The 22,756-nt window shown below is 48.7% G+C and overlaps 5 protein-coding genes across 16 annotated transcripts; 1 reads left to right on the forward strand and 4 right to left on the reverse strand.

Annotated features, from left to right (window-relative positions):
• Positions 1-659: 659 nt before the first annotated feature.
• On the reverse strand, positions 660-4,972 carry LOC117644101 (transcriptional adapter 2-beta). Of its 7 annotated transcripts, none has more exons than XM_034383311.1 (12): positions 4,893-4,972; positions 4,297-4,394; positions 4,159-4,218; positions 3,934-4,075; positions 3,626-3,843; positions 3,471-3,546; positions 3,236-3,395; positions 2,945-3,152; positions 2,807-2,856; positions 1,843-2,038; positions 1,696-1,758; positions 660-1,610 (listed from the first exon to the last, which is right to left on the reverse strand). In XM_034383311.1, exons 1-12 carry the CDS (start codon positions 4,900-4,902, stop codon positions 1,482-1,484), a joined length of 1,410 nt encoding a protein of 469 aa, XP_034239202.1. In that variant the 5' UTR covers positions 4,903-4,972; the 3' UTR covers positions 660-1,481. The 7 variants fall into 7 exon arrangements, 6 of the variants coding, with proteins under 6 accessions (XP_034239202.1, XP_034239200.1, XP_034239206.1 ...); XM_034383309.1 differs by lacking the exon at positions 4,893-4,972 and adding an exon at positions 4,655-4,779; XM_034383315.1 differs by lacking the exon at positions 4,893-4,972 and adding an exon at positions 4,651-4,779.
• A 490-nt stretch (positions 4,973-5,462) lies between these two features.
• On the reverse strand, positions 5,463-8,099 carry LOC117644102 (nucleolar protein 12). The gene is made up of 9 exons (XM_034383316.1): positions 7,953-8,099; positions 7,637-7,845; positions 7,531-7,562; positions 7,143-7,287; positions 6,767-7,058; positions 6,479-6,680; positions 6,274-6,392; positions 5,693-6,193; positions 5,463-5,616 (listed from the first exon to the last, which is right to left on the reverse strand). The coding sequence occupies exons 2-9, from the start codon at positions 7,753-7,755 to the stop codon at positions 5,542-5,544; spliced, it is 1,485 nt and encodes a 494-aa protein (XP_034239207.1). The 5' UTR covers positions 7,756-7,845; positions 7,953-8,099; the 3' UTR covers positions 5,463-5,541.
• Positions 8,100-8,211: 112 nt separating this feature from the next.
• Positions 8,212-11,050, reverse strand: LOC117644105 (synaptobrevin homolog YKT6). The gene is made up of 5 exons (XM_034383318.1): positions 10,852-11,050; positions 10,398-10,604; positions 10,159-10,259; positions 9,916-10,086; positions 8,212-9,831 (listed from the first exon to the last, which is right to left on the reverse strand). Exons 2-5 carry the CDS (start codon positions 10,585-10,587, stop codon positions 9,694-9,696), a joined length of 600 nt encoding a protein of 199 aa, XP_034239209.1. The 5' UTR covers positions 10,588-10,604; positions 10,852-11,050; the 3' UTR covers positions 8,212-9,693.
• Positions 11,051-11,107: 57 nt separating this feature from the next.
• LOC117644104 (28S ribosomal protein S5, mitochondrial) lies at positions 11,108-12,602 on the forward strand. Its single transcript, XM_034383317.1, has one exon. It carries the CDS (start codon positions 11,258-11,260, stop codon positions 12,545-12,547), a length of 1,290 nt encoding a protein of 429 aa, XP_034239208.1. The 5' UTR covers positions 11,108-11,257; the 3' UTR covers positions 12,548-12,602.
• Positions 12,603-12,719: 117 nt separating this feature from the next.
• On the reverse strand, positions 12,720-19,333 carry LOC117644100 (lipid storage droplets surface-binding protein 1-like). 6 transcript variants are annotated; one of them, XM_034383308.1, is made up of 8 exons: positions 18,988-19,333; positions 14,814-15,392; positions 14,543-14,728; positions 14,290-14,461; positions 13,862-14,025; positions 13,570-13,788; positions 13,379-13,489; positions 12,720-13,307 (listed from the first exon to the last, which is right to left on the reverse strand). In XM_034383308.1, the coding sequence occupies exons 1-8, from the start codon at positions 18,988-18,990 to the stop codon at positions 13,206-13,208; spliced, it is 1,536 nt and encodes a 511-aa protein (XP_034239199.1). In that variant the 5' UTR covers positions 18,991-19,333; the 3' UTR covers positions 12,720-13,205. The 6 variants fall into 6 exon arrangements, with proteins under 6 accessions (XP_034239199.1, XP_034239195.1, XP_034239196.1 ...); XM_034383304.1 differs by lacking the exon at positions 18,988-19,333 and adding an exon at positions 18,583-18,727; XM_034383305.1 differs by lacking the exon at positions 18,988-19,333 and adding an exon at positions 18,248-18,274.
• Between the last annotated feature and the right edge of the window lie 3,423 nt (positions 19,334-22,756).

A 22,756-nucleotide genomic window follows, 5' to 3' on the forward strand; every position in this document is an offset into this window, starting at 1 on the left:
CCGTGTACGCGACACGCCCAGGGTCTCCATGGCCCCAGCCAGGCCCTCGGCGCGGCAGTAGACTGATTCTGACCGAATCCGAAAGTCGTTTTCGTCGCTGTCTCTCCCGCACCGGTACTGGACGCCCCATGTGTGCGAGAGACAGCGACGAAAACGACTCTCGGAATGAGTCTGCAGGCGCGGTGCGCGGGCGGCGCGAACGCGGACGGGATTCCCGGGGCCGTCGTCGCGTCCCCGGTACAAAGCGCCAAGCGGGGCAGCGCGCACCAGGCACGGGCTGGTGGCACGCCGTGCGGCACGGGCACGCGGAAGGCGCGCGCATTCGCGTTACTATTGTGTTGTTGGTCCCTTCGGTTCGGCCCGGCCGGCACCCGTTATCGGCATCCAGGCGTTATGGTCACTCCTCCGAGGAACGGCGGGAAAGGGTGACTCATGGGGACGACCAGACCAACCAGACCGGGCCGGACCAGCCAGTCCAAGTACTCGCTCGGGCCACTTGGGAGGGAAGACTGAACAACGCTGGGGAAACTGTGGAATTTTGAGCGGGTACCTCAACCGAACAGACGACCTCCCATGAGAGTGTCCCTCACGCCCAAATGTCATGGATGTTCTCCGTGCAAAAACTGTCCAAGAGTCAGGATAAGGAAGAATAACACAAGTTTGGTACAAAAAAAGTTTATGAACACAGTTTCAATCATTTCGTTTCTGCAGAATAAAGTCTCATATTGCCCTTCCACACAAATTTTTTTCTTTCCTGTATAAAGTTTTCAATTGGCATTTTCCAGAAAATTTATATCAGGATAAAGTCTCTTGACAGTTGCAAGGAAAGTAAGTTTCCTTAAATCAATTACAACATTAAATATATTATATTAATTAAAAAGAATGACTAAAGTTGATATTTCTTTACTTTAAAATTCACTCTATAAACACACTCAATCAGATATATCTTTGTGCAGGGTATGACGCTACAATAAGGATATCATGAGGGCATTACATGGTATTTATGTGAGTGCTCAGGTACGCGCTTTTTTACTAAAATGCTCTAAACAATTAAAAAAAAATTCTGCCATTGCAGCCAAAAAGCCTATCACCCAATTTCCTTCATAGAAATCTTGGTATTCTATTAACAAATTCAATAACAGAAAGCGGTGGGTACTAACTACCCATTAACAACACAACAGACCTTGATAAATAAGACACAAGTATCATGTGTGATTAGGAGAATAGATCTAAAAGCACAAAATCCCATAAATTAATAAGGCTATAGTTGATTTAACCAAACGTGGGAGAGGAAAAACTATGAAGGATGTTACAATGTACAGATCAGACCCTGATACTTAAGTGCTTGAAAGCTTGATCACAATATTTTTAAAAATGCATACAAACATTCTTGATTGGAACACTTTCTCTCCACTTGCTAAATTTAGGCAGTGAAATATTGCCGAAAGGAAGCAAGAAGAGAGAGAGTGAGAGAAAGTAAACTAGCCTGCACTTATCCACCCACTTTCTACCATGTAATTAAATATATGCTTCAATGGCTCCCCATCCAAAGTACACGTTTGAGATAGAGTTGGTCCATTTTCTCTCTTGCTACCCTTGTTGACATGCATCTGCAAAGAAGAAAAATCAAGGTCAGTGTCAACAGAAGCCTCTCCAGAAAACAACCCAGTGACAATCAAAACCTGCTCTACCCACCTCGAGAAGAGAGTATTTAGCGCCATAATATTGATTAGGTGTAATATTTAATGATGAACATAGCTGAAACACGGACCGTTGGATTAACAATGAACACTGACAATGACCTAAGTGTGACCACGGATGATGGTGGAGCACCAAGTTTACCTTAGCCTCATCTTTGGAAAGCAAAGGGTAGCCGGGGAGGGCCGCGACGTCCTGAGGAGTGTCCCCTGCCATGGTGTCGTCGCCGTCAGCGTCCCCGCCACCCTCGGCACCGCTATCTGGACTCACGGGAAACAAGCAGCGATCGTTTCCCGTAGATGTTGATTTTTTTATGATTGAGTATGAGCCGCCTTTTTCTCTGTAATGCAGAATAGACCTGTGTTAAGAATGTGTCAGGGAGATGTTTCAAGTCACCGGCACATTCAGCCCATGTTTCCCGCACGTATGAATTCAAGCACATGAGTTGCAGTTCAAATGAGTATGAGACGCAATGTGAAGTTTAATTGAATCAAAATTATAGTACAAAGTGTACAGAAAGTCTCCTAAAACAGCAAGTTAGCATTCAAATTTCATCAGTTCACCTTGATGCTTCAAGACTAAATAATAGAATTCAGGAACATGCATTTCCCAATCATTTTATGACCACTCCAAAATTAATCAATGAAAAATAATTAGAAAAAGAAGACTATTTGGAGACAACCAGCTACAAACGTAAACCAGGGGTAAGTTGGGAAAGAAAATTTTAAGTGAAGAAAGGTACATCCACCTGGGGTTCACAGATCTCTATATACATTTGACAGGAATTTCATGTTAATTTTTTTGAAGTCAAAATGTCAGCTCTACATAGGTGTACTTTTCTAACCCACCTTACCCACAGACATAAACCTTAATAAAGACTTGGAAGGCACAAACACCCAGGCATAACTCAGTATTTATCTACAAAGCAGGAAGACTAAGACTTACAAAGTAACAACATACACACACATTCATGGTTATTACTTTACATCAGTGGAGAAGAATCTTGATGTAATGTAACCTGAGTACTCTGATAAAGTCAGACCACACCACATCACACGCAATCAAACAACCTTTAATTGCAACAAACAGTCCATCAAAACCAACTAACCTTCTTTTTGACTGCGCTGACAGAGGAGAGAGGGACACATTGCAGCTGTCCTAGTCAATAGTAAACATTGTAGTAATTTTTCAATTGAAAAATATGACCCATCCATTTAACAATTTTTATGATTAATTGATTGCTTACCGAGTTCCTGCGCTTATCCCTGGCTTCTTGTCTGAGCTGTTCAAAATGATGACATTCCTCAACTGTAGTAATTCCATGGCGACGGTATCTCATCAACTCATTAATTCGAACTTCAAGCTCACGCTGGCGTCGAATGCCTGACAAGAACTGCTCATGTTCTTGAGATGAATGAAATTGTGTTAAAACACGCATGTGCTCTTGGAACTCCCTATGAAAAACGCATTGAAAAACACATTAGACATGGCAGAAAATGCAATCAATGAGATAACTCAGTATGAAAAGAAAGTGTACCTCTCCTCTCGGGTCAGCTTCTTTTTCACAATAGGACGCTCTTTGCGAGTAGTAGGCTGGAAGAAATTTGCCACAAGCTGGTAATCTCTGCCAACTCTTTTGCGTCTAGCCCTTTCTCTTAGTCGTCTAGTATACATATCCACTTGAGCAAGTTTCAGTGCTGAAAGATAAAGAAGTAAAAATTGTTAAAGAAGTAAAAATTTTAAGCGTGTTATGTGATGTCTCATTCACCTACCTATGTCAAGTTCATCATCTTCTGTGGGGTGAATTGATAGTGGGGAAGCAAGTGATTCAGCATCATTGTCATACTCCTGAAAAATCAGAACACAGAATTTCTTTAGATTCTGACAAGCCAAAAAGATAACAATCATCAATTTGTATACAACAGACCTTTTCATAATCATCCCTGAGAGGCATGTAGCCCAACTGAACACATTCTTCAGCAGTAATGTCCAATGGTGGTAACTTGTTAATTTGTTCAGGAGCAAGCGGACCTTCATCAGGGAGTGAGACTTCTGCTAAAAGAGGGCGCGAGCTGGCAGCTGAAGTCCATGTAGCTTTGCCAACATTACCCTCTAAATAGCGAGAAATGTACTCCTCTCTAGCTTCTACAGTAATGGTAAATTGCAGAGAAATGTTAAAAATGTAAAAAATATCAGATAATAGGCACAATAATTTTGAAATTAATTCTTAAGTACCTTCAGGAGTTCTGGTTTCAATGTGACGACTAATATCTTCCCAGTTTCCAAACCCATACTGCTCAATAGCATCAAGAAGGTGCTGTTCTTCTTTAGCTGTCCAACCACTTTTACCAAAACTAAGTCCGACAGATCCTGAGTCCTGAAAGAATCATGTCAGTGGTAAAATATTTATTTACACTGAAATAGTTCATATAAATGTGTAAAAACCAGATTAATCCTCACTTTAAATTGATAAGGGTGATTATTTTTATGTGGTCCAATTTCAGCACCTGCTGCAAAACACTAAATCAGGGAAAAAAAATTATTCCATAAGGTAAGTAAAAGGAATAAATAAAAAGCAACTTTGAAGTCCTGCCTTACCTGAAGGCATATTTCAAAATCAGTGCACTCGACGCATTTTACACGTAGTCCTGTTACGTCTTCTTGGCAGTAGGTGCATTGTGATTTGGCGAACATGTCTGTACAGAGAAAACAGAAATTATTATGTAAGCTCCACAGATTCAAACAACAAAAAGTTGTCAAAATCATCAAAACAACAACAAAATAAACGTCAATCTAAACAAATAGACATGTTACAAAATTAGCATTGATGAAGATCAACTTAACAGAGTAAATTTGAAAAGAAGTGAAAAGTTCGAGGAAAAATAACATTTATTTCATACATCATTTCAAAGTCAGTAAAGAAAAGGAAGATAAATTCAAATTGCTCCCCACAGACTTGACGCCATTGAGGTTAGTGGCGCGGGCGGGCGGGTCACGAAGGCAGAAAAATGGATCGACGTGACGGGGACGCCACTACGGACAATCTGCATTTCCAGGCCTCAGCCGGGTCAGACCTCGCGACTATGAGCGGAAATAGGTAAACTGAGCAACAGAGAAGGGGAGACGGCATGGAAAGGTGCCAGATGTTGCGCTACAAAGGCCAAAAATGCGAAAATAAGGTGGCACAAACATACCTTTCGCCATTGAAGGACCCTCCCTCCTCCACCTCCGCCTTATTCCTTGCCAACCTAGGGGAAAACATGAACTGCGTACCTTCACGAGTTGCGTGTTTCATATTTTAAACTTGGCTTCAGATGGTATGACATTTTGTAAAGCCAAGTGACGAATTTCTTAAAAAATTGTCAATTTTGAGTTTTTATCTTTTTTTCCTTGCTCTTAAACGATTACATTTAAGAGCGATTATAGTGGAATGTATAATGTTAGAGGTTTGCTATACTGAGCCTATGAAAAATTGCCTAACTTGGTTGCTGGTTGCCTACCTGCAGGGCATAGGGATATTATTAAATTTTCCCCCCCTTATCCTCCTTATCGTTCTGTTAGCAGGAGATTAAGAGAGTCGTTCTCGCGAGATGACGATGCGCAGGCCTGCCCCTTAGCAGCAGATAAATTTGGTACCACACCCAAATAAAGATATGTAATAAAGGGAGAGCCATCCGGAGCCATCCAAGAGAAGGAGCAGCTTTGACGAGGAGGGAAAACAACATGGCTATTGCATGTGTGAAAGAAATACAAAGTCTTTCAAGTAAATTACTTGGTCAACAGTTTTTTTTATTTATTATGCTCTTGGAAAAAAATCCAGTGGCAATGAGTGACAGTTTAATGCTAAGTTTTCTTCTTTCCTCCACTGAGCAACAGAGCAATCTTCTTCTTCCTTTGAGCGCCTTTGTTAATTTTCCTCTGGTAGAAAGAAAATAGTATCAATAATAAAGCAGAAAAACATACAGGATGTTCAAAATTAAAATTAAATTTTTACCTTTTTCTTCTTGGATTCCTCAACTGTCTGTCCCTGGAATCTTGTATGTTTATTTTTCTTTGCTTCTTTTCCTTTAGATTCATTGGAAGCCTCTTCAGATTGTTCTTGGAATCTTAAATGTTTATTTTTCTTTCCTTCTTTCACTTCAGATCCACTGGAGGCCTCTTCGGTTTCTGTGCCTCCAACATTCGGTTTCACAACAGTTTGCTTTCCCATTTCTTCTGAGGCATCATTCTTCTTCTTTTTCTTGCGTTGAATGCCAAGAGCTGCTTCTCCTTCTCTTCTCATTTTCCTTTTTGCTTTTTTTGCCATTCTTTTTTCTTCATTAGCACTTATTTTCGGTTTAGCCTTGGCATCGGTACCTACATGGCGAACAGGTTTAGCTGACAGAGGCTTTGCTAGAGTGGACTTTGCAGAGGGTTTCGCTCTTGTGACAGAAATTGTTCTTTTCTTTAAAACGCTTCCATTGAGGTGAAGAGCTAATTCAGCAGCATCTGAGGTCTGAAATTTAAATAATAAAAAATTATAAATTATATAAAGTTATATGACGCTTTGCAGGCTAGATGTGTAAGAAGACCTACCGTAAAGTTCACGAACGCTATTCCTTTTGACACGGAAGTTATAGGATCCCTGACAATACGCACACTTTCTATGGGTCCACACTCAGCAAACAATTGCCACAAGTCCTCCTCTTCGGTAACTAAATGAGGAAACAAAAGGGAACAGTGTGATAATGTGCTTCACCCACATACCATACAGAGCGGAAAGGTCACTTGCAATAATTACCAAACGGAACATTCCCTAAAAAGACACACTTTTTAGGGTCCACTTGTGGTTTGGCACTTGCACTGTCAACACGAAGGTGATGATCATGAAACACAGAACCATTTGCTTCCAAAGCTGATTCAGCATTCTCAGAGTTCTTGAACACCACATAACCATTAATACTTGATCGTTCGGGATGAAACTTATGTTTGATCACAGCGACCTGTGGGGTTTTAATTTAAATACTAGTTAAAAATCTTAAGATTTGAAAAGGTGATGAGCAATAAAAGAATCAAATAACCTCAGTACCTTCTTAGACACACGAGGATCATTCAGTGGAGCACATCTTATCCTGACTGATTCCACTTCACCATACTTTGAAAAGAACTTAATGAGTTTCTTTTTGTCACTGTGAGCATAGGGAATATTGCCAACAAATATTGTCCTAGAATTCTTCTCTGAATTATCAACATGTTTACGAGTGTTATTTTTAATGTGGACTCTTCTTGCAGCATTTCGTTTAAAGGTATCTTGATCCTGGGGATTATCTTCACCAGCTTTGGAGTGCTCTTCAGAATTATTAAGAGGAACATAGTCTTCACTGAAGTTAAAAGACAACAGGAATTTATACTTCAGCAGGCCTCAAGTACGTAATTCATTGCCCAAGATATAATGGAAGGTTTACCTATTGTGTAAGCTGTAGGACACACCAACAGTGTCTGACACATCATCGCCAGCAATCTCTGCTTTCCGTTTTCTTGAGATTGTGGATCTGATTTTATCTTTGATCTTCAGACCTTTCTTCAATTCAGTAAAGACATCAGATTTACCTGTGAAGAAAGAAAAACGTAATAAATTTGGAAGGAAGAATAACATGTTAGAAGAAATTTATAATTCGTGCATAGGAAAAATGTAGCCCAGGTGACATGAAAACAGAGAAGCTTGCTTAAATAGTTGTCAAGCAGTCTGCAGTGTTAAATTGATTTCCAAAACATAACTTTGATGTAAAAGCCAACACAATAAATAGCTCCAGTTGTCGGCCACCTGGGCTAACAAGTTGATGGATGTACTACCTTTTAACTTTGAACTAGGCTGCTCATCAGAGCTAAAAAGAAAGAGATGAGTAGCATTTTGAACGTGATTTGAGCAGTTCAATCAAGTATTGTTTAAATTTCAAACCTTGTATTATTCTTTGGTCGAGGAGTTAACTCCTTGAATATAATTTTCTTGGTATTAGCAAGGCCATTGGAATTTCCGGATATTAAATCCCCAAGGCTTCCTATTTTATATCCTTCCATCGGAGAAATTATTGTCCACTTAAGGAAAGGTCCGATGAAAAAATGTCAGTAGCTTGACAGGTGAAAATAAGAGAATCAAATCACCATAACCTGCAAAAGAACGGAAAACTTGTATATCTAGTAGCAATTGATTGATTGACATTCAAAACATAAAAGCGCTTCAGGTAGATAGTGCTAAAATTTACGCAATCAGCCACCTTAGATAGCAGCAACTCCTAAGAAACAAACTGAGTACAAAATATGTTGTGTTCAGTCAATAAACCAACGTGACGACCGACGACCATGCGCCGCGCTGAGGAACGGAAACGGAAATTGAGGCCTAGCGGCGGGAAACTATGAAAGTGAAAGTTCGCGGGGACATGAGAAGGGTGGTACAGGAAAAGTAGCAATCATCACAATTTTCACCAACACTTGTTTAATTTCATAAGCATTTCTTAAAAATAAGTACATGTTGGATATGTGGCAGTCTCAATGTGGACAAATTTAATTAATGCAGTTTAATATACATATGTGTTAAAAGGAGCTTAGGAATTGGCTCCAAGTTCAAGGTACAATTCAGTGACAGTTATCATCTACCACCATAAAATAAACAATCTTGAAAACAAGACAATTTCAACTGATACAAGCATTCTGTTCAAGGGCAAAATTACAAAGAGATAATAGCCAGACCAATCCTAAGATTACTATTTAAGTTTTGGCCAAGAGAGGAACACCTTGCAATCTGGCAGTAGCAAATCACACTGAGTTAGTGACATCAGGCGCAGCAGAAAATTACTTGGAGCGAGCACTGTAGATATCATTTACTTGTGAGTTCTGCTAATAACCTATCTCAAATAAAAGTCCATGGTTCTTTATAAATACAAACAGAGCTTTAAAAATAATTTTAATTTCAACAGAATAATAAAATAGATACATAGCTAATTTGGAACAGTCGTAGTGACAATAATGAAATTTACTATAACAGAGACCATACAAAAAGTTGTCATTTAGTGCAAATTAGGAGGCTCTTGTCACAGCCGGTAGGGAGCCATTGCAAAGATGGTATCAGAACATTGGTTTTCTTCTGCAGGGAGTAGCAACCCTAAAATAGACCAGATTATATATACTTTTAGCTGCTTTTAACAAGTGAAATGAGATTTAGATGAGTTCTTCCATTCTCATTCCCTAATCAGATGTAGCTACGTACTTAACTCAGAAATTAAGAGATTGCAGGGTTGATACCCCCTTACCTGATCAATCAAATTCAATTATAAACTGATATAATTTAGTGATCATAAATACAACACAGCACACTGGAAATCAAAACCACATTGAAACCCCCAGACTCCAATTAAAAAGACACTTAAAAGGATAAGGATACATCAGGCCGAGCAGAACCAGCTGGTTGTAAGCAAGGTACCCAAACACCTTCTTTCGAGCCAGTATTTAAAATTTATTTCATGTATTATAACTTAGTACACCATCCTCCAGATGATTCTTTATAATAATAATAATAATTTAATCTATGACTTGGCAATTGCATTCCAACCTTACATAAAGTTGTACACATAGCCTGGGATAACATGCTGCTAAGGTCATTATTTTACAATAAGATTATTTAAAATTTATATATAACACACTCAAGTTCTAGAACATTCAGAAAGCTTAAAACTCAATAAGAGTCCAAATAGAACTGTAAAGCTGGTGGGTCACTTTTCCCATATGGAAACCTTGCAGTCAAGTTACTTAAGAGATCACCAAGACCATTAATAGTTATCCACATGCAAGTACACCTCCACAAGAACAATAAGCCTGGAATGTATTTCTAAGTGAACAAATTAGACATGCTTTGATAGAAACCTGCTTTATCACACATAATGAATACTGGACACAAACAAATTAACAATGCTCTGCAGCTTATCATTTGAACATATCAATTAGATTGAAATTCAAGCCCAATCAACCAAAATTACAGCATGAATTGGTCTTCCTTGCAGTCTTGTAAAATGCTTTGGACTGGATGCTTAGGCCCTCTGACTTTGCAACAAGGTCATCTAATTTTTCTCCTCTTTCCAGAACTGCCTCAATAGTACTGTGCTGTAATGTTAATAACACAAGTGAGACAAATGATGACCAAATAAAGATGATATTAGAAAAGAGAATCAGGAATAAATCTATTACCAGGATAATTTTAGTTTCATCTAACTCTTCTTGAATTTTAGTCATGGCATCAGCTTCTCGGGGATTTTGATATTTGGCCAGGTATGTGTTGATCTGGTTGAATGCAATGCTGGATTCTGAAGATGTAGGCCATACGTGAGGAGGATATTTCTGGGCAAATTCATCCAAAACCTGTGCATATAACAGTTTGAATGACAATGTGTTGAAGTTAACCCTATTGAATATCCATGCTCTTCCATGTACCTTAGTTAAGAGAGTATGGGATACTCTTTGAGGATATTCATGATCACTTATAATAACTCCAGCCAGGTTGTCTCCTCGAACATAAACGTGGCACATATATTCTGAAAAACAACAGTTAAGGGTGCACTTAGGAACATAAACAGAGTGAGCCTTGATATGACTCAAAAGATAGAATGACCCTGTTATGTGGATATACTTCAGGATGCATACATTCTACTATCAGTAATGATTAGACTCACCTCCCTCTTTCACAGACTGCCTTGCTGCAGTTTGGGTCCGCTCAACAATAGTCTTGCTTACAAATGCCATAAATTCCTGAACACTTCCACGTTGGAAAAAGCTAAAGGTTTGCAGATCATAGGCAGCCTTTAACCAAACGGCACTGTTTGGATTTTTGTACAAAATACTCATGGCATAAAGTTTAACCATTTTAGGCGATAAATAACCTGTAAAAGATGTAATTCAAAGATAAAACAATACTGCAATGCATACCGATACAACTGTCATTGGGCTATTCATGCAAAGTATTAGCAATTTCTTAGGTTATTGATCAAAACATAGTTAACTCAACAAAACGCAAGAGGCACCACCGAAAATTTCTCACAATTTTTCTACAAGAAACTTAAACGAAAAAGTAGTGTTTGTTTAAAAAAGCTTTCAATTTAGAGGAAAATAAAGAAAAGATTGACATACCTTACGTACAGGCGATCAACAATCTGTCAGATCACGAAGACCGACAGGCGCAAATAAAAAGCGACACGGATGGCACTAAAACCTCCACAAATGTGCCACGATGAAATATAAAATTGTTGCGTCCGCGCTTTGCCCACTTTCACAGCAACACTTGATGTTTTTATGCGAGACTGTTTTTGTTTTTGTTGTTAATTTTGTTGTTGTCAAATGAAGATGGCAGAGGAACGGAACCGGATGTGAGATTAGCAGACAGCAGCAGACAGACGACAGACGAGGAGAGAAAACAAAAGAGAGCAGGCCCAAAGCAGCTGATGGTGGGAGTGATGAAGGTTCCAAGTTGGATTTCAATTTTCGCCTCATCGCAACAACTTGGGGTGTAGCTCGTTGAGCGAAAGTGATTGAGAAGATGGCGAGGATGTTGGGCCAGCTGCGCGCCGTCGTTGCGAGGCTGAACGGTGCCAGCTCTCTAGCGCCTCTGCCTCTCCTGCAGCACAACCTAACCTCGCCAAACCTGCATCAAGTGCGCACAGCCGTCGGCGCATTCAACTCCCAAGGAAGCGACAGCCTTTGGAAGAGTATCACCATCGTCAGCAAGAACGGAGCGCGGCGAGGACGAGGCAAGAAGACCAACTCTCGCCTGATCAAGGACCTGTACAAGGGCGTTGCTTTAGGAACAGGACAGGGTGACAACAAAATGGTGTGGCCCGGACTGAACACCAGTGTTCTGAGGGGAAGACAAGTGGTCCAGCAGGGGAAGATGGAAGAGAAGGAAGACCCTAATGCAGCAGTGAAAGAGGCAAAGGATGAGGTGCAGTCAAGACGCAAACTGCACCCATTGGACAGGGGCTTCACCAGTGTCAATGTGTGTGGGCGCAACTTGAAAAACACTACAAATTTAAATTTTCATGAGGACTTTGACTTTCGTGTTATAGACTCAAGAAACGTGTCTCACATGACTGGAATGTTTGGCAGATATCAACAGGCGGCAACTGTTGTAGCATGTGGAAATGGTAATGGAGTGATTGGACTGGGAGCCGGCAAGGCATTGACTAGGAATTCATCTATCCAGAAAGCAGCCAACAGAGCTATTATTAGGCTTGTTCATGTTGAGAGATACAACAATTCAACAGTGTTGCATGACTTCTTTTCTCAGTACTATGCAACAAAAATTTTTGTCACTCGGAAACCGGAAGGTTACGGCCTAAACTGTCATCGAGTTATTGCTTTGATGTGCAGGCTTATTGGTATCAAAGACCTAGAAGCAACAGTTGAAGGATCAGTTATGCCCATGAACATTGCAAAAGCTTTTCTCCTTGGACTAGTCCAACAAAAGAAATATGAGCAGTTTGCTGAAGAAAAGAAATTGCATGTAGTGGAATTTGACCCAAAGCGCCGCAACTATCCCTCTGTTCTGGCATCGCCTGAGGTTTGCCGTAGTAATGTTGAAATCCCCACATCTGAGAGTATTGACTTTAATCAGCATGCCCTGGGTGGCAAAGTTAGGTTTGAAAAGCCCAAAAGGGCACCTTTCTTCGTCAGGCTGAAGGGCTGGGAAATTCATCTGAAGAGGACAGAGAGAAGACGTGGGGCTAAAACTAATGAGTATGAGCTTATGGCCAAGTATGGTGAGCTGAATAGCTTTTTGACAGCCAAATATCCAGAGGCGGTCAGACCTGGTGCGACACCAAAGGAGTAATCTTTGTAATAATACATTTGTATCTTAATTTGTAAATTAAATGTTGATAAAATTATGTTTGCTCGATCTCTTTTCAATACCCAACACCTAACAACTTGCTCTCCAGTTTTTAGCTAAATATGTAAAACTTTTCTCATATTTTCAAGGAAGATGATTGTAATAAAACTAATAGTCCAGTTTAGTCTTTATTATTTCATCATTGAAGATACAGGTACAATAAAAATGTTCAATTTCTTTACTTTAAACATTAAGTATACAGTCTCCAAAGCCTGGAGCATACTGCTTCATTTTAGTACTCTAAAGCCAGTACTCAAATCTTGACTCCTTATCTCAGTAATTACATTTCTTGGGTAGGAGTATTGACAATTAATTAGCTCTTCAAAAATTTTATAAAATTGCACCACTACAGGTTTGACAGTAAAAAAGGAAAACTACAATGTAAAATTCTAACTAAAACTAAAATAGCACAAAGTATTACACAATTGTGCTTCAGTCCATAAAAAATTGACTTGCACTTAGTGAAGTCAAATTTACTGAAGTTATCTGAAGCTGACACTCAAACGGGGCACATCTATAAATTAAAATGGATATGATTGCACCACAGAGACATGCATCAGTTAACAATGTGATGGAATTCTATTTTTAACAAGATTCCTAATTAATTTACAATAGCGATGTTATTGGTGCCTGCATGAGGGAATGGCTGACGCATGCTGTGAGAAGAATTTCTCAGGCCAGCCAACAAAAGGGCAAGCCGCTCCTGTAATGAAACAAAACACATTAATTGGCGCACACAGTTGTAGCCTTTATGTACGATCGAGAAATACTTACCAGTAATTGGTGAGTGTAAGTGTTGACATCCCCCAGCATCTGACGCATGTGAAGTCTTTCTAGTTGAGATTGTGCGTAGGTCAATACCTTGTCACCCTCCACCCGCACTGACTAAAAATTAGAAAAAAATGTATCACATTTCACATACTTGCAGCTGGACATAAGATGTTAAACGAAACAACCACACTTACTTTCAGGACACTGTTGGCCACGACAGAGACGGTCTTGGTGTTGGCACCAGCCGCAGTGTAGTTGGCAAGGTGAACCACCCGGCGGGCCACCTCCCGCACCAGCAATGCTAAACGCTCCTCCAAGGTCTCTGGAGGGACTTGATTTTCTGGCTCATTTTCACTAAGATGTTTCCATACAGCACGGCACTGTTCGACAAATGCACGTGGGTCCTTCACAAGCTGTGAAAAAAATACATTAATGGTTTTAAAAACAGATTGTTGGTGATCAAAAAGTACCCGATCCTCCACTCACTGTTTCAGCAAAGTAGACAAGAGTGTGAAGGGTATTCTCAGTGTCCTTCCGCAGAGCACGAGCCTCCAGCAGGGTGCGGCGGGTGATCCTCCTCTGAAGTTTGCGAGACAGTCTATCAGCACGCTGCAGGGCTGCTCCTCCTTTGGCCAAATTAGCTCCAACTGCTAGAATTGCAATAATAATCAAAACATTAATACCTTGTCAAAGAGATGTTTCCCTCGTAATCACTTTGATGCACAACAGGAACGCCTGAGGGTAGGCAGCCCATAGGGCACACGGGTGGGGCCGTGGCCTACCTTGTCGGCTAGTTGTTATTGGCTAGACCACATAAAAGAGCGTAAGTTATGCAAACCGTGACGGATCGTCCGCTTAAAGCACTTCGCCCACCCACCAGAAGGAAAACCATCCCCCAAAATATTGAGAATTACCATCCCCATTCTCGGTGGCCGCGTCTCCCGGTAGGTACTTGTCGACGTACTGGTCGGCGGAGTCCAGCGCGCGGGCGGCCAGCGTGTCTGCAATGCGAGCGTTGGTGGCGGTCATGCGGAGCACCGGAGCCACGACCCGCATCGACATGTAGTCCCGTCCGACGGTCATGAGCTGCAAAAGAGCAACGGACACGGCGGTGAGGGCGAGCAAAGCAAACACACGGAAACCAAAACAGCACTTAAATCGCCTCACCAGCTCGGGGGGCATGTGGATGATGGGCACGTTATGCTCCACGACGTCCAGCCCGCGGCACAAGATGGAGTCCACGACGGCGAGGGGGCCGCTCAGTGGGCCCAGCAGGGACAGCGACCGGCCGATGGAGGACTTGACCGCGCCCTCCGCGGTGCCCAGGCCCCACTGAACCACGGGGTTCACGTTCTGCAACAGAGCGTCACGAGGGTCAAGGCGTGCTCCAGCAGGGACCAAGGATTACGGCTCGGAGAGAGGGGGGGGGGACGCTCACCTTGACCTTGCTGTAGACGCCCGAGACGATGCTGACGCCGGACTCGACGACGGGGAGCGCCAGCACGCGGGACACTGCCTCCATGTGAGGGAAGGCTGCCGTCGGCTTCTGCTTGTGGGCCACGCCAGCGTGCGAGTTGTTTGACACCGGGGGCTGCGGGGGCTGCACGGGGGTGGCGGCCGGCGCTGGAGGAGCTGAGGGGGCCGCGGGGGCCGCGGGGGCGGGGGTTGGTGCCGGCGGGGCGGAAGGAACAGGGGCCGGAGCGGGGCTGGCGGGGCTGGAGACGTGGTTCTTGGGAGGCGACTTAGCGGCCGGCTTCTGCGCGTCGGCGGGGCGCTTCTGCTTGGACTTCTGGTTCTTGTGGTTGTCCTTCTTGCCAGACTTGGGCTGCTCCACGGGGGCGGGGGCAGGCAAGTCCGGCATCTCGTCCTCCGACGACGAGCCCAAGTCATTCGCCAGGGCCATCGGGGCGACCACGGGCGGAGACGACGACGGCGTGGACGATATCATGGTGGGCGCCATCTGGTCGGAGCAGTTGTTCATCTGCTCGTTGGCCACGAACTCCTCGTTGATGGTGACCTGCCGAGAAAGAAACAAAGCATCCGATGAGCGGGAGACTCTCCGAACGGCTGGACGAACAGCCAGTGCCGTACAGTGTGCATACGACTGGCGGGACCGAAAGACTAGGGGGAGTCGGGGGCTGGTGCACGCGCGAGTCGGCGCCGCGCGTCTTGGCGTCTCGGGTTCGACAGCTTCGACTTGCCGGCCCGGCAGGCAGCTGTCACTGCCACGTTACGCCGGGAACGCCTCGGCCATGGACGGGGCGGGGCGGGGCGGGGCGGGGCGGGGCGGGGCGCCGATCTCGATTACAATGCCGCCCTAAAGACGAGCCTAAAAGCCCAAAGGCCGGCTGGCGGACCCGCAGAGGCTATCGGCGTCAAAGCCAACAGGCCAGGGTCATCTCGGCCGCGGCAAGCCGGGCCCTCCGGGCACAGCCGGGCCGGGCACCGCCAGCTTCCCTTCCAGCGGGCCGAGAAAGCACGGCCAAGCATGGCAGCAGCCTCAGCCTGGCTCCGAAGGATCGTTTCGTCACTCTGTTCCTGTCGCACTCGCGGGTCGTCCTGTAGAGGTGCGAGAGAGAAAAAGCGACGAAGGCGGAGTACAGTGTGGCCACGGCAGGGTGGCGGCCAGGCGAGCCAGGAAAACAAGGAAACAGAGTCAGTGAATCTTTCCAGCGCGTTATGGCATGATGGCCCGGCTCGTGGCTTGGGGCCAAACGACTGGCCACTGCACCCATCTTCAATATAACGGCTTCAAGCACAGCCAAGCACAGCCCGATAAGGAACCAAACGACTCATTTTGTCGGCGACACGAAAAAAAAACAGGATTCGGGAAAACAGGGGCGGGTTTGGGGGCGGGAGAGGTCGCACCTTGCCTCTTGGCCGCGGCGCGAGGGAGACTGACACTCAACCTTAAAGCCCTGAAGGGTTCCACCGCGAAGGGAAGACCAGAAAATCACCGCCCAGCACGGGACGCCTTCGGAACGCCTTCGGCGTGGCCGTTGGTGGGGAAGTCCAAGACCAAAATGTCCCCGTGCGCTCCACCGCCACGCCGCGACCTCCCGCCGCAAACAATTTTGACAAAGCAAAAAGTACGATTGGACTGCAGTCAGGGGCGGCGAGCGTGCGCGACAGCGCGGCTGATTATGAGACCTCCGTTGAGATAGGCCCCCGGGCCGGCAGAGGCCGGTCAGGCCGAGCCCCACTCACTGGGGAACCGGGGAAATGTCTCACGGAGACTGCCAGCGCAGGCACCCAGCGGCCCAACAAAATTCGCACTCGTGGTGCATGGCCAGCTGCAGCGCGATTGCGTACTCTCTCTCTCTCGCACTCGTGGGTGCGAGAGAGACAGAGCGACGAAACACTGTGCGGATGTGGAATCAGTCGACTGCTGCAACCTAGACTGGAGGCTCGAGACTCTGACTGGATGGACTACAAGAGAGCATCAACTCGCGTAACACTCCGTACACAGGCTGCATATAAATTGCAAATTCCCCGTGCATTACCGTAAAAAGTCCATTAACATTGCCAAAGTGCTACTGAAAGTAAAGGGAAGGATGATTAAATCAGCCGAACTGCAAAATGACACAACATAGAACTGCACCCCTTGGAATGAGCTGCAACTCATGACGCCCCGCCGCGACTACTCACTGGCCCTCGAATCAACAGGTGCAGCGGCACGGGGGCGCACTTCCGCCTCGACCGCTGGCGCGTGCCCAGCGAGTCCCTCCACATGGCTCCCGGCCTGCTTGGCCTGCTAGGCGGCCTGCGACGATGGCCTGCGACCTGCGGCCCGGTCTGCCGCCCTCGCCCTCAGCGCGGCCGGCCGGGGCGGCCGGGGCAGCCGGGGCAGCCAGCGCCCTGCGTGGAGAGAAGACTGGACCGGGGAAGGGGCAGGGGGTGTCCCTCGCGGCCCACCGCGGCCCACATGGCCGCCACGTGATAAGCCCGCGGCAGATCAAATAGCGCCGTGCACGATAGCGAGGCGAGCGGCGAGCGGGCCGAAAAGGGTGAGTGACTGGACTGTATTTCCACGCAGCCGAACCCCCCACTCCGACTCAAATCAGTGCCTTCCGGTGCACACAGCCCTGCAGCCTGGTTCTGAAGACAGTTTTCGTCGCTCTGTCTCTCTCGCACTCATGGGGCGTCCCGTATAGGTGCGAGAGAGACAGAGTGACGACTCTCGGAATCAGGTATGATAGACGCGATCGCGAGCATCCTCCCGTTTTGGCAGAGGGGATGGTGGTGGGGTGGGGGCGGGTGGTTAGACAGCACACATTCCTATCGAAACCGGTAGAATATGTGTACGTACTCCGGAACGTCATCTGGAGAAAAGCAGTAAAAGTTCCGCCAAACCAGAGTACTTGTGGGTCATGCCTGCTCCGGCGCGCACCCCGCACCGCTGCCTTCGACAAGCCAGGCAAGGTGCGAGTTCTAGACCAGCCCTAGGGCAACACAGGCAACGCAAAAGAGTGACCCAGGTCAGGTCATGGCAAAATGCACAGCGGCACGGCGGCCACGAAGGAGGAGGAGGAGGAGGAGGCGGCGGCGGCTCGCAAATAAACATGGCTTATCTCCCTCCAATAGCGCGCCCCGTCCAGTCCCAGATAAATTATTTCATTTGTCATGGCGGCGATGTCCGACGAGGCGTTCACGGTTAAGGTCGCCAAGCCCAAGTCGGCCCAAAACGGCAATGCGGGGCGGGGCCGTGGCAGCACCGGAACCGCGGAGTTCGGGACGGAGGTGGGGACGGTCACCAGCTTTGGCTTTTCCAGAAGGGGCGGTTTCCGAATCGTTGCACGAGCGGTGGAATGGGGCAACCGCGGGGTTCCGCGCGACTCGCAACGAAGAACGAACAGCCCCACAGTAACTAACCTCGTGCAACATTCGCACAAAAGCCTTCCTTATCACGAGTGCCAGCAGTGCGAACCGCGCGGCGCAGGCGGCGCACTTGAGGCCCCGCTGGCTGCGGCTGGCTGCCACTGGCCCGGGCCTGGACGGGCCTTTGTCTGGGCCACTGCAACCCCGCTGCCAGCATCGCCATGGCAGCGTGTCGCTAACCAGGGCCGTCTGCCTGGACCGCCTCGACGCCCATTGTCACCGGGCCGTCGGCCATTCCCCCGACGCAAAACAGCTCCTTGTAGGGTAGAGAGAGACGCCGGCAAAAACCGAGGGCGCAGGTGCAAAGGCCCCCCGCCGACTCTACTCACGAGTCCGTTGGTGGCCTCTAGGCTGGTGGTCATGATCGCGGGACGGTGGTCGCGGTGGGTCGGGGCGGGGCCGGGAGACGACGGCAAGGTGATGGGGCCGGGCCGGGGCGGCGTCGACTGTCGCAGACTGTCGCGCCGCAACAACCGAAAACAAACTGGCGGACGGGGCAATGGGGCGGGGCTGCGGGGCTACGGCCACCGGCCAGTCAGTCCGGGACGGTCGGGGCGGTCCGCGAGGGGCAGGGGGCGCCAAGGGGCACCTTAGGCCAGAGGCAGGGCAGGCAGGGCCAGTCCGCTCCGCCCAACTCCGCCACGCCGCGGCGCTCCCGCGTTGCGCAAAACAACCGACTAATTGGGAGAAGGGGACTCGACTCCTTTATCGCCTTGATACACCACAAAACTCACCATTCTTGTTCGGGCCTTGGCCGTCGCTCGCTCGATTCACCGCAGCAAATCCGGCAAGGTTGGCGACTTGGCGACGCACCGCGCAGTCCGTCGGTGCAGTTGCAGCTGCTCTGCGCGCTCTGCGTCCAACACTGCGTGGCACTGCGGGGCACTGCGTGCAGCTCACTCGCGACGACGCCGACGCCGTGGGCTCTGCGCCGCTCTGCGCAGACCGGTCTGTGGTTGACTGAAGACGCGACGCACCGGGTCGGCAGTCGGCAGGCAGGGCCAGCCGTCAGGGCCAGGGCTTCACTTGGAACTTGCGCGCCAGGCTGGGCCAGGCAGGCTGAGGCAGGCAGCAGGCAGGCCGGCGGAGGGGCGGGGCGGCGGGACGGTCTCGAAGTCCAAGTTCCATATGCCGTCTGTCGGCGGGGCTGTCTGTCTAGCTGGTGAGACTCGTCAGCTCGCAGTCATTCGGGGACCACTCGGTGGCCCGAACCCGAGCCCGATCCCTGCCGAGCAGGCGGCGAGCACGTGGAGTGGAGGCGGGGGAAAGGGGTAGGGAACTCCCGCGGGGAGGAGGAGATGGAGGCGGGGACGATCCGCGAGCATCTCAGGTGCATCGTCCGGTGCACTGCCCTGCCCGCCCTGCCCCGCGGGCGGAACGCGGAGCGACGCAGCGCAGGCCCACCTGCCCCGCCCGAGGCCCCGCCCCCCGCCGCGGTCCTTGCTGACGCGGACTGATGCCGCGGGAGACTTCCCTCTCTCTCTCGCACTCTATGACGCGCCCAACAGGTGCGAGAGAGACGGCCCTACGTGGAATGACTCCGCTGGCGCCGCGGCCGCCGCGGCATGGCATGGCCCGGCAAGGGCTTGTTGCTCCTTGCTCCTTGGCGCGCGTGATCCGAGAAGACGCCGCCGCCGGGGCCACCGGGTCAAAGTCCACGTCGCGACGGCGGCCCCGCGGCCCCGCAACCCCTCGACACGACACCTTAAAACGCGGCCAGTGGCGTCATCCTGCCGTCTGGGCGTCGCGCGACCCGTTTGCCATCTCTCTTTGTGACTTTGTCGCTGATTCCGGACAGTGCTTCGCCGCTGTCTCTCTCACGCCCCGAAGGGGACACCCCATGAGTGCGAGAGAGACCGAACCAGCCCGCTGCGCCATTGTTGCCGATACTCCTGTGCATGCCTGTGCACTACAACGACTGCAACAGCCATGTAGTCTGGTCAACAAAAGCGCGCCACGCACGCTGCACGTCGCGGCCGCCACGCTAGAGTCAGACAGCGCTGCCACAGCCGTGGCGGGCAGCTCCGTGATACGCCGTATCACACAGCCTGCACTGTAAAACTCACCCCGAAAAAAAGAAGTTGCCAGCCGGACTGCCGGCAGCACTTTTGCACCGCCTTGTTGTCGTTAACGCTTGCGCTGTACTGCGGAGCGGCGGGCCCGGCGGGGTGCGTTGTCGAGGGTCATTCCCTCGCCGTGCATCCCCGCGAGGGCCGCGGGTATTGTTGTGCCGCTGGAGGTCATTCATCCATTTTCCGCGATGTACTCGATCGACTCGATTGAATGGCTTGTGTACCCCAGCCAGCAGCAGGCTGATTCCGAGAGTCGCGTTTTCGTGTTCCTGTCTCTCCCGCACCTATACGGGGTGCCCGCGAGTGCGAGAGAGACTCTGCGGCGAAAACGACTCTCGGAGTCGGTCTGCAGGGTCGATCATCGCTGCTTGGCGGCCGCCGAGTGTACACTCTTGACGGCCGCGGAATAAAAAGGGGTCCCGGTGAATGCATTTTCGTTTTCCGCCCGGTGCGTGACGTCACGGCGGGCCTATTTATAGGCGGCTGCCAAAGGAGCGACTTGGGTGACCTGAAAGTCGCTTCCGGCTTCGCCGTCATTGTCCACAAATAGTAGTGCTGCGCGACGAAGGGGTGTCACGTGGTCGCGTGCCCGCCCCCACCGGCCTTCTGGGCCACTGTGTGGCGGTTTCTTTGAAAAGGACAGAAGGGCCAAGGGCCGGCGAGGGCTGCCCGAGGGCTCCTGGCCAGGACGGCCTGGCCTGGCCCCTCCCGTTCCACGCGTCCAGATTACTCTAACCGGTTCGCTGCACTGCAGAGGTTGCACGGGCCGGCGCGGTGTACTGCGTTCTATGTACTGTGTACTAGTCACCGCGGCGCCGAACGAATCCAAGACTGCAGTGCCGAGTGCGTCCAACACCAACTGCGGTCCGTAACAAAAAGATAGGTAAACCAAGCCGAACTGACCTACAACCCCTCAATCCTATCTTTTGCACTAAATACATTCCGGCCTCATGGTCGGACGGTTGGCAGGTGCGGTGCGTTCCGCGAATTCAAACAGTAATTTGAAAGTAGGCTTTGAAGGCTTATGGTTCAATGAGGTCTGGTTCTCGACGGCGTGGCTGCCGTGGTTACAAGCGTGCTTGCATGTGTGTGTGAGTAAAGATAGAGTGATGATAGGGCAAGCCCTGCAGGGCCGCTCCAAAGTGCACAGTCCTTTTGGTTCTGTGGTGTCCTGGTGTGAATCATACTTTCTCGCCCACACTTTCATCGACTTTTAGAAGCCGCCCCCGTTCCGCGGGAGCGAGGTCGTTTTTTGGTTCCAGTCCTCTTTTGCGCCACCGGTCTTCTGGCCCCACTGTTGAGGGGGGGGGGTGTCGGCAAATAGTGCGCAGGGCCAGGTTTGAACACACGCCCAGCTGCTTCCGGGCGGGAAGACGTCTACATCCGGCGAGCCGAGGTGAAGGGAGATAGGCCAGATAAGCGGAGAAACAGAAAATAGAAACGCCGCTGCGGCCGAGAAGGTGTCCCTTTGGTCCTTCCCTCGCTGCCGAATCTTCTTCGCTGTAACCGCACGTACGCGCGCGCGGCTCGCCTCATAGCTAATTGCCATCTTGATGCTTCGACCCGATACCGCAACGCCAGGGCGACTTTGGACCGTACAAAAAGGCAGTTGTGCTGATTATCACGATGCGAAGTGAGACTTTCGGTTCCCTTTGGCGATGCCGGTTACAGGCGATCGGAGTTTGGCCTGACGACTCAGCAGACTCGCCGCAGCCGTTTCGCAGTGGCCTAGTAGGCTTCCCTGCCTCTGCACCGATCACGCGTCGCGGAACACGGTTTCATCCGTGAACGAAACACCAAAGGACCGAAGGTGCACCCGCAGCGAGCATTATTAAACCGTCAAATGTAAACAGAAATTTTCCGACAAATGGATGTCGATTTGACATCGCTCTTTCTGGGTGTAGGATCTAGGCAAAGATACCCCTTGCACCCAAATTTTCCAGTTCGAGGGGATAAAGGTCAGAGCCAGGGTTGTGTAGACAGTTGAGAAGAACACTGGCACATTCTACTTATCGCGACGGACAGAGCGTTTTATGAGCTGCACGTCTAGACTGGGGAAGTGGTAAGGGGGGCAGGGGCTCAGGGGCCGTTCTTTAACTCGCTACGCACATCTTACAAACGCCGAGGCATTACCTGTTGTTTTCGTTTGTTTCTTTTGCGACAGGATTTTTAAACCTCTCAACTCTCAGTAATGACATGAGAGAAGACCACAGGGGCAAGGTAGGCCACCGTCTGCACGCCGGTGTGTAGCGGAGCGGGCTGGTGGCCTACCTCACAGGCGCTATAGGCCACAGGGGCAAGGTAGGCCACCGTCTCAACGCCGGTGTGTAGCGGGGCGGGCTGGTGGACTACCTCACAGGCGCCAAACGCCCGACTGCCTAGGCAACGCGCCACCAGATGATGTGTGGTGGTTGCCTATGCTGCAGTCTGC

The sequence above is a fragment of the Thrips palmi genome, unplaced genomic scaffold (genome assembly GCF_012932325.1).
Source record: "Thrips palmi isolate BJ-2018 unplaced genomic scaffold, TpBJ-2018v1 HiC_scaffold_17, whole genome shotgun sequence".
NCBI lineage: Eukaryota > Metazoa > Arthropoda > Insecta > Thysanoptera > Thripidae > Thrips > Thrips palmi.